Consider the following 13,929-nt stretch of genomic DNA (forward strand, 5'->3'; position numbering starts at 1 on the left):
CTCAAATTTTTATTAAACCATTTTTTCATCGCAACTCCACCAAAATCCCACAAAACCCCGAAAAATGCAATGGGGGGACCAATAAAAAATCGTTAGTATTAAAAAATGGTTAAATAAACAATTGGGTCTTATTACTGAAAGTCTCCTGAAGAGAACCAGAGTTTTCCGATCGAAAAATATTGGTTTTCAAGAATTCTTTACCATTTCTACGAAAAGTGGTTTTTCCCCATATAAAAATACATGGAAAACTTTGAGCGCTTTGAGCGACCTCTAAATATTTTTTGATTTCAAAATAAAAAAATAGTGGTATACTTTTTTTCGTAATAGAACAATCCTAGGGGGTGAGAGCATTACAACTCCGAGTTTACTGTTTTTGGACCACCCTAATATACACACAACCACAAATGTAAGTAAATATTACGTACATATGAAAATTATACTTCTGCCATCTAAACCACAAACGCAATGGCTTTTTATATAATACGTCTTCTTCTTCTTCTTCATCCTCATGTGTTGAGCAACCATAGCAATTTGACCGTGGTTCCAATGACTCCGCTTGCGGCAAACATACTCTATACGAATATGCACTTCTGTCACTGAGTAATTGTATATTCCATTGGCTTTGAAGCATGTATATACATATGTATGCGCGCTCACTTCCCCAGTCGGTAAAGTATTATAGCATTATACATATTAGCGTGGGCCGAAAATTCGTTTTTTTTTAGAAATTTGATTGGCAATAGCAAAAATATGTTTCACTATGCTCTAAAGACAATCTGTGTGAAAGATGACAATTTTTGGTCAATATCTTAGGCTCGGCCAAGTCCACCAAAGTTGAAGTGCTAAAGAAAAAAATTGTCTTAGCTTATTTCGATTCTCTACAAAAAAAGATCCACGTACTAAATTATGTAGGACTAACACTTTCGAAGATACTTGCAATTTTACTAAAAAAAAGTATCAATTAATGTGTTTATTAATTTTTAATTTTTAAACATAATAAACTTTGGTGGACTTGGGCGAGCCTAAAATATTGATCAAAAGTTGTCGTCTTTCACACAGATTGTCTTTAGAGGAATTTTCGGCCCACACTAATACATATGAGTGGTAAGTAATGTAGTGTATTTCTTAGAACTTTAAGATTATATTGCTATGAGATATGCAATTGGCATTCTACCTAATGTATAAAAAAAATCAAAAAAAAAAAAACGTTTGTATTAAATTACATTCGTTCTCCGTTTACTAGATAATGTAAAATCGAATGACTTTTTAGTACGGACATCACCGCTAGCAAACTAAATTTAAAATTCATTGCATATAAAGTGATCAAAGTGTTCTTTCCGAGTTATTCTAGAGTCATTTGGGAATAGTCGGATCTTCTACAGGTTTAGCATTCCAACAACCATAAGTATTTATATGAATGCAAACAACGTTTAATACTTGCGGCATTCCCACATAGCTGCTCTGCTTAATTTAACTTTTACTCTAATGCAACGCATATTTGATATATACATACATACATATGCATAGGGCATGGTAAACAAATTCCATTGTATGTATATACATTGCATAGAACTAAATAAACATATATGTATATACGAATAAAGCTATTACATATGTACATATGTGTACGAAGTCATTCATTTTGTCTCCGTTAGCAACTTCCATTTGAAAAGCTTCATTTTCTGAGTTTTAATCAAATTTTGTTAGCTGCTTCAAGTTGCATTGCATGTAAATATGTATGTAACCACACGTACACTCACCTCCAATTTATTACATCTGCAAAATTTATTCGTCCAAGTCGGTGTAATCACACTAACATTTACGAACACACATGTAAAACTTGAAATATAAGCCATTCGAGCGTGCAATTGCTCAAGTGCATATACATATGTATGTTTTAAATAAATGCATACACACCAATACTTCCATTTATCGCACTATATTGTCAATTACCACTGCTAAACACACATATGTAGGTATGTACATACATAGGTATGAATTTATATGTGCATATGTATGTATGTTAGTTTGTACAAATGTAAATATGCTGATGCTTGTATAAAGATTTATATGTTTACATTAGCATTTGTGTCCATTTGCGTGTTAAATAACTGTATACTCTTCCATTTGCTTTAGTTTATAATCGGTTAGTCTCATTTAAGGTATAAACAAATAAATACATACTTACATATGTACGTACAAACATACTTTCTTAGTTCGCAAGTGCATTGCTTAGTTGTTTAGCTGAAATGCTTTCCATACATACTTCTAGGTTTCTCTTTAAATTTAATGACTAAGCAAATATATACATTTGAGCTCTAACGACTTATAGCTAGGCTCACGAAAGTAATTTAAGCAACTATAATAAAAGAACAAACGATTTTGCAAGTGGTAATGGTAATTGTATTGGTAATGATAATGGTAATAATAGTGTTAATGGTACTGCTAATGCTTATGTTAGTGGTAATGGTATTGGTATTGGTAATGGTAATGGTAATGGTATTGGTAATGGTAATGGTATTGGTAATGGTAATGGTAATGGAATCGGTAATGGTTATAATAATGGTAATTGTAAAGGTAACGGTAATGGTAATGCTAATGGTAATAGTACAAGTATTATTACTGGTAGTGGTAATGATAATGGTAATGGTAAGAGTGTCGGCAGTGGCAGTGCTGTCGGTTATGGGAATGCTAATGTTAATTATAATTGTAATGCTAATGGTAATACTGATTGTGATGCTTATTCCACTGGTAAAATAACTAAAACAATTTGGGTGTTCACACCTTCTTGGTTAGCAGGTTATCTCGTTATGTGATTATTTGTTTAAATTCAAGTTATTTCAATAAAATATTCTACATATATATGTAGAATAATAACAAAGGTTTACAAAAAACAAGTTTATGCATCTTAAAACCAACCTATATATCGCTATGTTATTCGACACGCTAAATACGAATCCGAGGTCCGTTAGCTTTCACCACGTCAGGTTCGTGGTCAGTTGAAGGTCAAGTAGGGACAAATTTATTAAATAAGCCTGAAAATACAAGACAAACCTCCTAAATTTGACCTTGCGATGACTTTGGCGTGACTTCTAGACGACCTTGCGAAAACAAGGGACCCCATATTCGGATTCAGCGACTTCAAAACCAAAAAAAAAAATGTATTTTTATTGAATACATCTTTTGTCCTATTTGACCCTCAAATGACCTCGAACCTGACATTATGGAGGTTAACAGACCTCGAATTCGCCTACCGCAAACTAGGAGTGGCATGTCATTCTAACATTGATTGAGCAGGTAGGAGTACTCGCCAACGCCGCGTACCCCCACCTCTCTGTAAATCGTATTCGTAAACAATATTTCTTAGAGAAAAAGTGCATGTAAAACTACTAATGAAAAGTGTTTATTTTTCAACCAGAATCTGTTCAAGTATACGCACAAGATGTTCAAGATTTGATTTTGAACATGAATTGTTTAAAATATACACATGAAATGTTTAAAATTACTAATATTTTGAAAGTAAAAATATATTTTTTTTTACAAATAATAAATGCTAAATGCGCACGCAGGAATATATTTTTGGGGGGAAAGGGTTTATACTTCTAAATATATATCATCAGAAAATACTGAAAATTCGCTCTTTAAAATACATTTATCCAAGTTTTATGTACAGTATGGAATAAATAAAAAAAACTTTTTAAAGTTTTATCAATTGCATTTTATTTACAAAAAATTTACAAAGAACTCAGACATTTTAAACCGGCTTCAAAAAAGGGGAGGTTATCAATTCTTCGGAGTATTTTTACTTCTTTTATTTATTCCACCGCATAACCTTGCACCGCGTGAACCGATTCCCCGTAATTTGGTTGGGGTCGTCCCGTAATTTGGTTTAGATCCGATCATTAAATCATGAACAAATTAACGGTTAAAGATGAACTCAACTTTTAAAAAGTAAAACAAAATTTTACAAAAGAATTTTAATATAAGCAAACTAAATAATTTCACGAAATTTTTACACTTTTTTATTTGTTTTCGTCGATTTCTGGTTTCTCATTTTTTAATACTTCGAATAACGGACATTTAACGGAACTTGTATTTTTATCATGTAGCTCATTTTGGTAGAACGAATTCGAAGTTAGCAAATTAAATCTTCGAATGCTTATTAAGTACATATCAGTGGTAAACTTTTTTAGGCTGTAAAGTGTAAAAAACAACAGTAAGTGAGTATGCATTGCATATTTTTAGGGCAATGTTTTCATTGGCAGTTAAACTTTAAAGAGCTCTCAAGAAAAAAGAAACATTTTTACAAAATGACGCACAAGAAATGGAAAAAAAATATTTTTCTATCAAAATTTCTTAAATCATAACAAATTTAACCCCAAAATGCACCCCTTGGGTTTTAAGTCAGCTCAGCGCGCCCCAAAAATCTGCAAAACTCTTAGAACGATGGTGTTTGTAAACTGTACCTGTACCTGTCAAAGAACCTTCTAGGGCTATCTAAGTGGCAACCCTCGACCCAGAATATAATCTTGCAAGACATGAAGACATAACAGACACCTAGTTCATTAGTGCCTTAGCTTTTTGGTGGATGGCGAGTATAAAACATCTCAGAATTTTATTTTCGTTCATTCTGCTTTTGCATGGCTAATATGTAAACAGCCCGGTTCGAACCTTACCTTGTTAAAGCTTTAAGGAACTTCAGTAGATGACCAATTCATATTTCTTTAGTTTGCCTGGAAAGCTTAGATAAACGTTACTATCTACTAATACTGAAGTCATTTAAAATTTATATTTTTACAACTTTTGGTTTTACCAAAGTTATTGCAACACTTTTTGATGTCAATTTCACACACACATTTTGACCTATGATTGCATATAAAAAGCTACATACATATACATGTATACGAAATGACCCCACTTTCTTACAAACGCATCAGCAAAATCTTACAAAAAGTTCTTTGAGTAAAATTTCTAATAAAACTTAAAATAAATTCCTTAAACTAAATTTTGTACTTCGCATGCAATGCACAAAAACTTTGAATATGTCGTGACGCATTGCATAGCTTGTCAGTCGCTTGACCTTTGCCCCTGCCAGAATGCGCTTCTGCAAGCAACGCGACGGATATTTTTATCTATGCCGCCAGCTGCCGGCGGAGTGTCATGGCTGCTTACCAACAAACAACTTAAAGCTGCTGATACTTGTATTTTTGGGGAAAATGAATGAATGAGCAAATATCTACTTAAGCGAATGGGGTAAACGAGCAAGTAGCATAGCAAAGTTGTTGTCCAGTCCAGCCATTGAAGAAGTTCATGGCACAGACGTGCTAAACTTTCGCCTTATATTTTTCTTGTTTGTACACTTGGCTGGTAAACATAAGAAGAAAAAAACAGCCATGCGAAAATGCAATGTCAGTCATTTTGTTATTTTGCCATCGCTGTGGAAAACTCATATTGATTTTATATCTTGAAGGGAATTAGTAATACTGCTGGGTTTTTATATGTAAGTGGGAAATTTAATAAAAATGTTTTCAGTAAGATTCCTATGCAGCTTGAAGATACTTATGTAAATAAATAGAAGGGCGTACATTTTTATGGTCGAATACTCATTCAGCCCTAGTTCCGATGGAAATACGTATAGGGTCAGTATTCGTCAAATCGCGCAGACAAAAAACTGTCTGCTTTTTTTTTTTTTTGCTGATTTGAAGTGCATTTAAAAAATTTTTCTAGCACGTCTAGTTTTTGAGAAAAAAACTGTTGAAGTGTCGAAAAAAGGCAAATATTTGATTAATCAATTTATGCTGGAATGTTACTGTGCACACAAGGCCAGTTAATAGATTTTTTTTTTTTAATTGGATTAACGATTAATGATTAAAATTAATTAATCGTAATCATAATCGACGATTAACGATTTAAAAAAAATTTAATCACTAATCGTACGGATGATTACAATTAATTAATTTTAGTCGTTAATCGCGATTAACATTTTAATCGTTAATGAGATTAACATTTTGCCAACACTGATAAAAATTATGTAGAATCCATCAGACGATTTGGTTTTTTATCAATACGTGGTTTTTATTTCTTTGGAAAAGCTACGTCCAAATTCAATAAAAAATTTATTTTTATTACTTGAATTTTTCCAATTTTGCCATTTTTCGACGCATTACAGTTTTTTGCTCAAAACATGGACGTGCCAGAAAAATCGTGTAAATGCACTTCAAATAAGCATCAAAAAATCTATAAGATGAGGTTTATGCCGTTTTTTTTAGATAAAATACGACCAAATTTTGTCGAACAGTGTAATTTAAATATATGTAGATGGCAAACCTTTCAATATATGTATATATAATTGTTATAGTCTATACCCTGTTCCGATGTATAAGAATGCTTAAAAAACATATATCCAAACTTTCATATTCGTACGAGTATATTAATTAGTAAATAAAATTAAATGAAGTACTAAATGTTACGTATACGTATAGTTGAACTATATTGCCTTGGGTAAATATATGTAGATAAGTAATTTTGAATTTTGCACTAATTTAAAACAATGCCCAATAAATAGCTTGTTTCATTTATTTAAATAAGGTCCAGTAGTTCAATTTCCTATTGATATACAGCTTTTTTGCTTCAAGTAAAGAGCGTATAAAAAATCGTATTGCATTTTCTGCCTTATTTCCGACTTTTAAACTTTAAAAACTTCAAGCATTTGCATATAACCAAAGGGGATATCCTACTGTCAAGCAATTCTCCGAACAGTTTTAAATGGGTAAGTCTTTGCAGAAAAAATGCAAAGCAGCAAGCGGAACGGCAATAGTTGTGCCATTAAATTGTTGCTACATATTTCCATAGAATATTTAAATTTTATGCATTTTTTTTTTTGCAATCTTTTATCTCTATTTTATCCGGTTTTTTCTATCTACATAGACCGCTGCAACCTAATTACAATTAATCCACTTGACCGCGCGGGCGTGCAGTCGAACAAAAACAAAATACATAGACAAAGAAAAAAAGAAATGATGACAATTACAAATTTCGATGTGGTGCAAGGACGGCGAAGCCAGGCACACATACATACATATGTACGTATGTACTATAAACTGTATAAAATACATACGTATGTATTTACGTATGCATTACATGCATTTTCATTCATATACACATGTGCGTGTGTGTAAATGTGTATGCATAAATATTCCGGGTTTTCTGTATAAAATATTACAGTAAATGGCGTTAGTAAAATAACAAAAAGCGACACGCTTGCGGAAACTGCTTTTACCAACTTGTATTAAATATATGTATGCAAGTAAATTTGCATGTATTTTATTCTATTGTCTGCCGCGTATAGAAATTATCGAGCGTCGGCTGAATATAATTAAAATTTATTTAAGCAACACTTTTACGTAACATTTTCATGGTAATTACAATGAACGCTTGAAATGGCTAGTCGGCTAGTTGTTGAACAATGGCGGAAATTTAATCACAACGACCACAGATACTTTAGTATTACATACAAAAAGCCACACAAATCTACATACACAAATATGCACCAGCGTATATGAAAGAGCAAAAGTACTAGTACATTGGGTTAAATAGGTAACACCAAAGTGGTCTAGACGACTTTTCATCACAGTCAACTATGCATTTCCAGATAGAGTAAAAATTATAAAAAAAAAAATTAAAAAGATTTCATTTAATTTTAGGAAAAAGTGATATAATTTGACCTTCTTTTAGGTAGGTAAAAAATATGCATTGGCTTCGTTTTCGTCCTGGTCTGCGCGTTCGTCTTACTATGAATATTCGTCTTCCTCTTTGTGTTCATCTTCGCATTCGTTTTCGCTTTGGTCTTTTTATATATATATCTCCGCATTCGTCTTCGTACTCGTAGTAATTTTTTGCTCCGGTAGGTATTCGTGTCTGTCTTCGTGTTTCTCTTCATGATCGACTTCGGTTTCGTCTTCTTAACTGACTTTGTTTTCGTGTTTTTAATTGTCTTCGGGTTCAACTTCGTATTTGTGTTCGTGTTCGTAGTCGTGTTTATCTTCGCCTTCGTTTTCGTGTTCGTCTTCATGTTCATCGTCGCGCTTGTTTCGTGTTCGTATTTATCATTGGGTTCGTTTCCGTTTTTGTATTTACCTTTGTCTTCAAGTTCAACTTCTTATTTGTCTCCGTTTTCGTCATCGTGTTCGTTCTTTTACGCCTCCGTCGCACCTTTACATCCCCCAAGCTTTTGATCTATCAGGACGGTGAATTTCAGAAAGCTGAAGATACATTTAGAGCCGATGAGAAAGCCGTTGGTAATATGGAAAATATCCCCATTCTTGTAACTCTCACCGTGCAGAGGTTCTCATTCTAAATCTCATTCTGTTTTGTAATGTTGTGGTTCTTCGCCTTTTGGATTGAACAATAGACAAATCTTACTTTCTTTCGGTCCAAAGGTATATTAAGTTTTTCCTGGAGAACACTCTTCTATTAGCACAACCTTCAGAAATTTATAGATAACCCAAGAATGATAGAATACAAGATTCCGCATTCCTGCGGGTGATGACGTCAAGATAGCAACGAATAGGAAAGAGTAATTGGAGATGGAGGAGAGAAAGAGTGTTAACTGTCAAACCATAGAGGTCGCCATATTTACATACATATAAATAAATCTCTGCATACATACAAACAGTTTGCTAAAATGACGTCACACGAACAACTGATTCTGTCAAATTCGCCAAGAACACTACATCGTGGGATAACCAACTTGCATGGTGGTTGGCGTTACTCTCTGATCTCAGATCGTCAAGCAGACGGCTCTTTTATAGAGTACACAGCACTAAGTCACCCAATGGTTGCGAAATGAACAAAGCAGAGCTTAGTGTGAAATAAGAAAGTCTAAGAGTTATCCTTAGCTAGCCTTCTGCGAAAGCGTAGAAACGCTCTTTCCTTAAGGTACTTGTTGGACGAGAAAGAAAACTGCACTATGAGTAGCGAGAAGATTGATCATTTTTTCCTTGTCCAAAAAGCTTAGACATTAGAAGCTCTCACCCGTCTCACAATGACTCATTTGTAACTTCATAGTCTTTGGGATTAAAACTGACACTCAGCCTCAGATAGTTAGTACTTAGGTTAGGTTATGTTACGATCTTTACCAAGGAAACGGGTCCGATAAGGTATTGTTATAAATCGGATACGTGCAAATGAAGTGGTGTATGCTTAACGGCACGCCCATATTGCACAATGGGCAGACCGAAGAAGGCACATTCTTATAAGCTCTTGCATTGAGGTTCAGAAAAATCCACTAGCGCGAAACATTAAGCTAACAGAATAGACCCTAAATTTATCGTTGATGTTTTGGTGTTTTGACTTTTTTGTCAATTCAATAAAAGTAGTTGTCCTTCCTTTGGCTAGAAATCGGAAATAAAAGGAAAACTTACGCTGCTTGCTAGATCTTTCCAGCTGTTTATCCAATAAGCCCCCTTTTGAAGACACTCTTCCGCTAGGATGCGCGACAACTTATTTCTTGGTAAGCTGAGGCACTTAGTAATAAAAAGCATATGCGGGCGGATGATATGAAGATATTGCCGCTGTAAGCCTGCCTACAGATGAAGATGTGTGTGGTAGGCAATGAAGTTTTTTTAGAAATAATTTTAAAAGTTTTTCTAAGGTATCAGGCAATGACATTCCGCTGTAGTTGGTATTATTACCAGGATCATACTTCTTAAAAAGAAGAATCAATATGGATGAGCTAAGTGAAGAGGGGAACTGTTTCTTGTTATCTTGGGCGTTAAATGCCAAAATGTTTGATTTGTTTAAAGTTTTTAGGGTTGATGGACAAACATAAATAATAAATAAATGTGAAATATGAGCTTGATTTATACATTTTTAAAAACCAAAAACAAATCGATTTAACAGTTTTCCAAATATCTCGAAAAAGTTTGAAAAATCACACATACACACATCAAAATTCTCTATGAAAAATATATTTTTTCAAATTGTTTTTTTTTTTTTAATTTTTCACATACAATCTTTTTGATAAAAAAAAATAATTTCCAGAAAAAAAAAATAAAAAAATAAATTTCTTTTTTGGAGAATTTTGATGTGTATATGTGTGATTTTTTTCAAATTCTTCCCTCATTTTTTTTTTGTTTGCCATAATATTACTAAACTAGCGTACCCGGCGAACTTCGTCTCGCCCAAATCTAATTTTTTGTAGGAACCACACTTTCACCAAGTATTCATTTAAACACATGGCACATTTGTCTGATCTAAATATGGTTTTGGTGGTCGTCAGAAGGCATATCGTCCGTCGCTATTTTAAATAACCTAACGAAATCGTTTTGGCCGTGACGAAATTCTTGCAAATTTCCAATGATCGATATTAGAGTTGCCAACGAAATACATTTTAAAAGCCGTTTTTCTCTTCATTCACTATCTGGTACAATGATCTGGTTCAATGAATCTGTAAATTTAGCATAGTTGGTGGCAAGTTCGAAACGGGTCCACATAAATCCTATATACAGAGACTTATTTATGGTAAATCGCCATAAAGCAATGAGCTCAGGGGTTCTGATGGTTGATTTGACTGTAGTAACTTGATTTTAACCCCTGCAGATCTCAATCCCATTGTCTCCGAGTGAAAGTTTTACGCATTGTGAAATTAGAGATGTGATTTGCTGGACCAATTGTAACACACAGAATTTCGATATGCTCAGTGGTGCGGCATGTCGAAATAATTGGACTTTCACGGTATTTTTTCTCATTTAACAATGTAGATCGCAGGATTCCGCTTTTATTTCAGTTGCTAATGAGCTGGTTCCTCCTGAGGTCGTCCTGCATGAATTCGCGATGAGAAGCAATCGAACCATATTCACAAAAGAATATTCTCATTCAACCGTACCTATCGTGAGTTTCGCTCGAAAAATACACGAACACATACATCGCATACACGGAAAAGAAATAAATTTTTTTTTTTTGATTTTGCACTTTTAATCAAAATTCCATAATACGTACATTGTTCAAATCCAGAAATTGTAAATTGAACCGGTAATAATTTACAACGCACTCTAATCTGAATAATTGTTTAGCATACATACAATTTTTGTATCTGGACAACCATTTCAACGGTAATATTACGATCAAAATTAAAGAAATAAAATAAATGTCGTGTACAAAATCTATGGAAAAGCAATTTGTTCGGAATTTTCTGTTCGGAAAATATTTTCAATTTTCCTTGTGAAGAGACAGACAAACGCAACAAAAAATACAGCTTATATAAGCCAGTTCTATTCTAGAGCTATACTCGGTATAGAGATTTAAATTTTCAAATATTTGGCAACCCTATTCAAAATTACTAATTCTGGTTAAGAGTGAATTTAAATGCTTTGCATTCCCTGAATACGTTGCAATATTTTAGTCGATATATATATAAGTCCCAAAACTTTTAAGCGAATGGCAACCCTATTAAAAAGTTGTTATCATTTACCTCTACCAGCGAAACTGTCCTTCAAAATAGTGTTTCAATCGTTCAATTTGATGAAGTATTATGGAAGATATGGCCGGATACAGTGCTTTCAGCTCTTTAAACCCCCATTTTTTTGATAAATAACTAAATTTGAACAACGTGACTAGCTTTCGCAGGTACGCTAACTTCTCCCCTTCCAAATGATATCACTGGGTTACAGAAAAATACCTTTTAGAAAAAAGTATATAGATTTTTGAAAAAAGTATATAGATTATGTACATACATTAGACTGCATCACAAAAAAAAGTTGCAGTTTTTCCGCCGGGATTACAAAATTTATTATATTTTAATACGTCCACCAAAATATTTCGGAAAAATATTAAGATTTAAGTGAGCTGGACCGATTTGAAAATATCTCCAAAAATGTAGTTTTTTTTATAAATAAAAATAGTTTCTTAAAGAACTTTTTGAAAAAAGTCCCCTCAGATGACAAAACAACTTAAGCTTAAAAAATCTGCATACAAATATTTAAAAATCTTTTCAACGGAATCGTAAGAATGAGATTTTTGATGCTGTTTTTTTACTTTTTTTTTTCAAAGATTGGTTTACGAAAAACTTGAATAACTGGGCCAAAAATATTCTGATTTAGACTTATGGGATCTCAGTAGAAAGGTATTTTCACACTGTTTTTATTTCTGGCCAAAAAAACGTCATTCGTGTCCCATCTTGTTTTTTCGAATACCGACACATCTTAATTCAACTTTGAATGACGTTCGTTCATCCCACCTTTCCCTTCCATCCTTTGAATGAATTTATTAGCAAAGAAATAAAAAGGGTGAGAAAATACCTTTCCAATGACACCTCTTAAGTCTAAATCGGAAGAGTTTAGGTTCAGTTATTCAAGTTTTTCCTATACCAATCTTTGAAAAAAGTTGAAAAACAGCATCAAAAATCTCATCATTACGATTTTTAATATATTTTTATGCAAATATTTTAAGCTTAAACCGTTTTATCATTTGAGGGGATTTTTTCAAAAAAAAATCTTTAAGAAACTATTTTTATTCATAAAAAACTAGATTTTTGGAGGTATTTTCAAATCGGTCCAGCTCACTTAAATCTTAATATTTTTCCGAAATATTTTGGTGGACGTCTTAAAATATAATAGATTTTATAATTCCAATGGAAAAATAGTACCGATTTTTTTTTGTATGGGGAGTGATGCAGTCTAACATACATACATATATAAGAGACCGTTAATTCCAAATAGGAATATTTTCTACTCTCTAAGTTTACTACACATTCGAATTTTATTGAGGATATTCAATTTTCTGTGGCCCTGCTGTCGCCATTAGCGTACACAGCTTTTAGACAACATTAATTCGCAGAAAATCCGCTTAACCGAAACGATAATGTTACCTTTATGGAGCTAACAAAATGCGCGCAATTAACAAAAACAAGCCACTAAACAGCCGCAAAAACCAGAAATCATGCACCCCCTTGCGCTGCCGAGGCACACAAATAACAACGCTGAAATTATTTTGCTCACCCACACACTCAACTGTTTGACATGTACATAAATGGAGTTTGTGAAAAATTCATTAAGAGCACAAAAAAAAAAAAAACTTACCAAAATGATGGGCGATATGATCGCGTTCCTCCGATTCCTCTGGCATACCGCCCATGTCATGACCACCGCCATGCATTGCCATATTCTCCATGCTGCTACTGCTGCCCCCACCGCCATCGTCGTAGTGATGGCTGTGATGCATGTCGCTGGCATGCAGGTGTGCAGCATCAACTGTATAGGCGGCAACACCGCCCAATGCTGCCGCAGCTGAGCCGGGCATATGCGAACAGTAGGCGAGCGGCACACCACCGCCACGGCCTGACCACGGCCAGAAGCTGTTAATCCAAATTGCTGCAATTAGCAATGAAATTTCCGGTATTTTACGTTTCCGTTTCATTTTCATTATGTGCGATGGCGCTGCTGTCGCTGCCGTTGCCGTTGCCGTTGCCGTTGCGGCCGTTGTGGCGTGCGTTCGCGTTGCAAATCGTGCCCTCGTCGTCGTCGTCGTTGTCGTTGTCATTGTCGAATTTGTTCTCGGCGCACGCAATTTTATTTGCGTCATTTTGGCGTTTTGTGTGCCATTTGCTAAGCGCCAAAATGTATGCATCGTTGCGTTGCTTGTTTGTAAAGTTGCCGTTGCTGCGAATATATTTTAGTTGTTGGTAATAGTATTTATGCCGTAGCCGTTACATTTATTTACAAAAATGTTTTTAGCCAGCTGGTGAAATTCATTAGTCTACGCTGTTTTACGGAAATTTAAAAGCTGGTGCACAGCCCATTTTAGCCGGTTTTAGCTTTAGAGTTTCACGATCGAATTATTGTTTTATGGGCCAACTGTGCAAAATGCAGTTCTTTATTGGTGTGCTAATATATTTAAAATTTCTGTTTTTTTTGTAGTCATTAGTTTGGCGTT

General features: G+C 34.0%; 1 protein-coding gene across 1 annotated transcript in view; it reads right to left on the minus strand.

The window, feature by feature from the left end:
* Positions 1 to 13,578, minus strand: part of LOC118736408 — a 117,379-nt gene extending 103,801 nt beyond the window's left edge. The window contains exon 1 of the mRNA XM_036466501.1: positions 13,077 to 13,578. Coding sequence (XP_036322394.1) covers positions 13,077 to 13,578 — 502 coding nt within the window. The remainder of the gene's footprint in view (positions 1 to 13,076) is intronic.
* Positions 13,579 to 13,929: the final 351 nt, after the last annotated feature.

Source organism: Rhagoletis pomonella, unplaced genomic scaffold, assembly GCF_013731165.1.
Source record: "Rhagoletis pomonella isolate Grant_MI unplaced genomic scaffold, Rhpom_1.0 Rhpom_scaffold_00003, whole genome shotgun sequence".
NCBI classification, from domain to species: Eukaryota; Metazoa; Arthropoda; class Insecta; order Diptera; family Tephritidae; genus Rhagoletis; species Rhagoletis pomonella.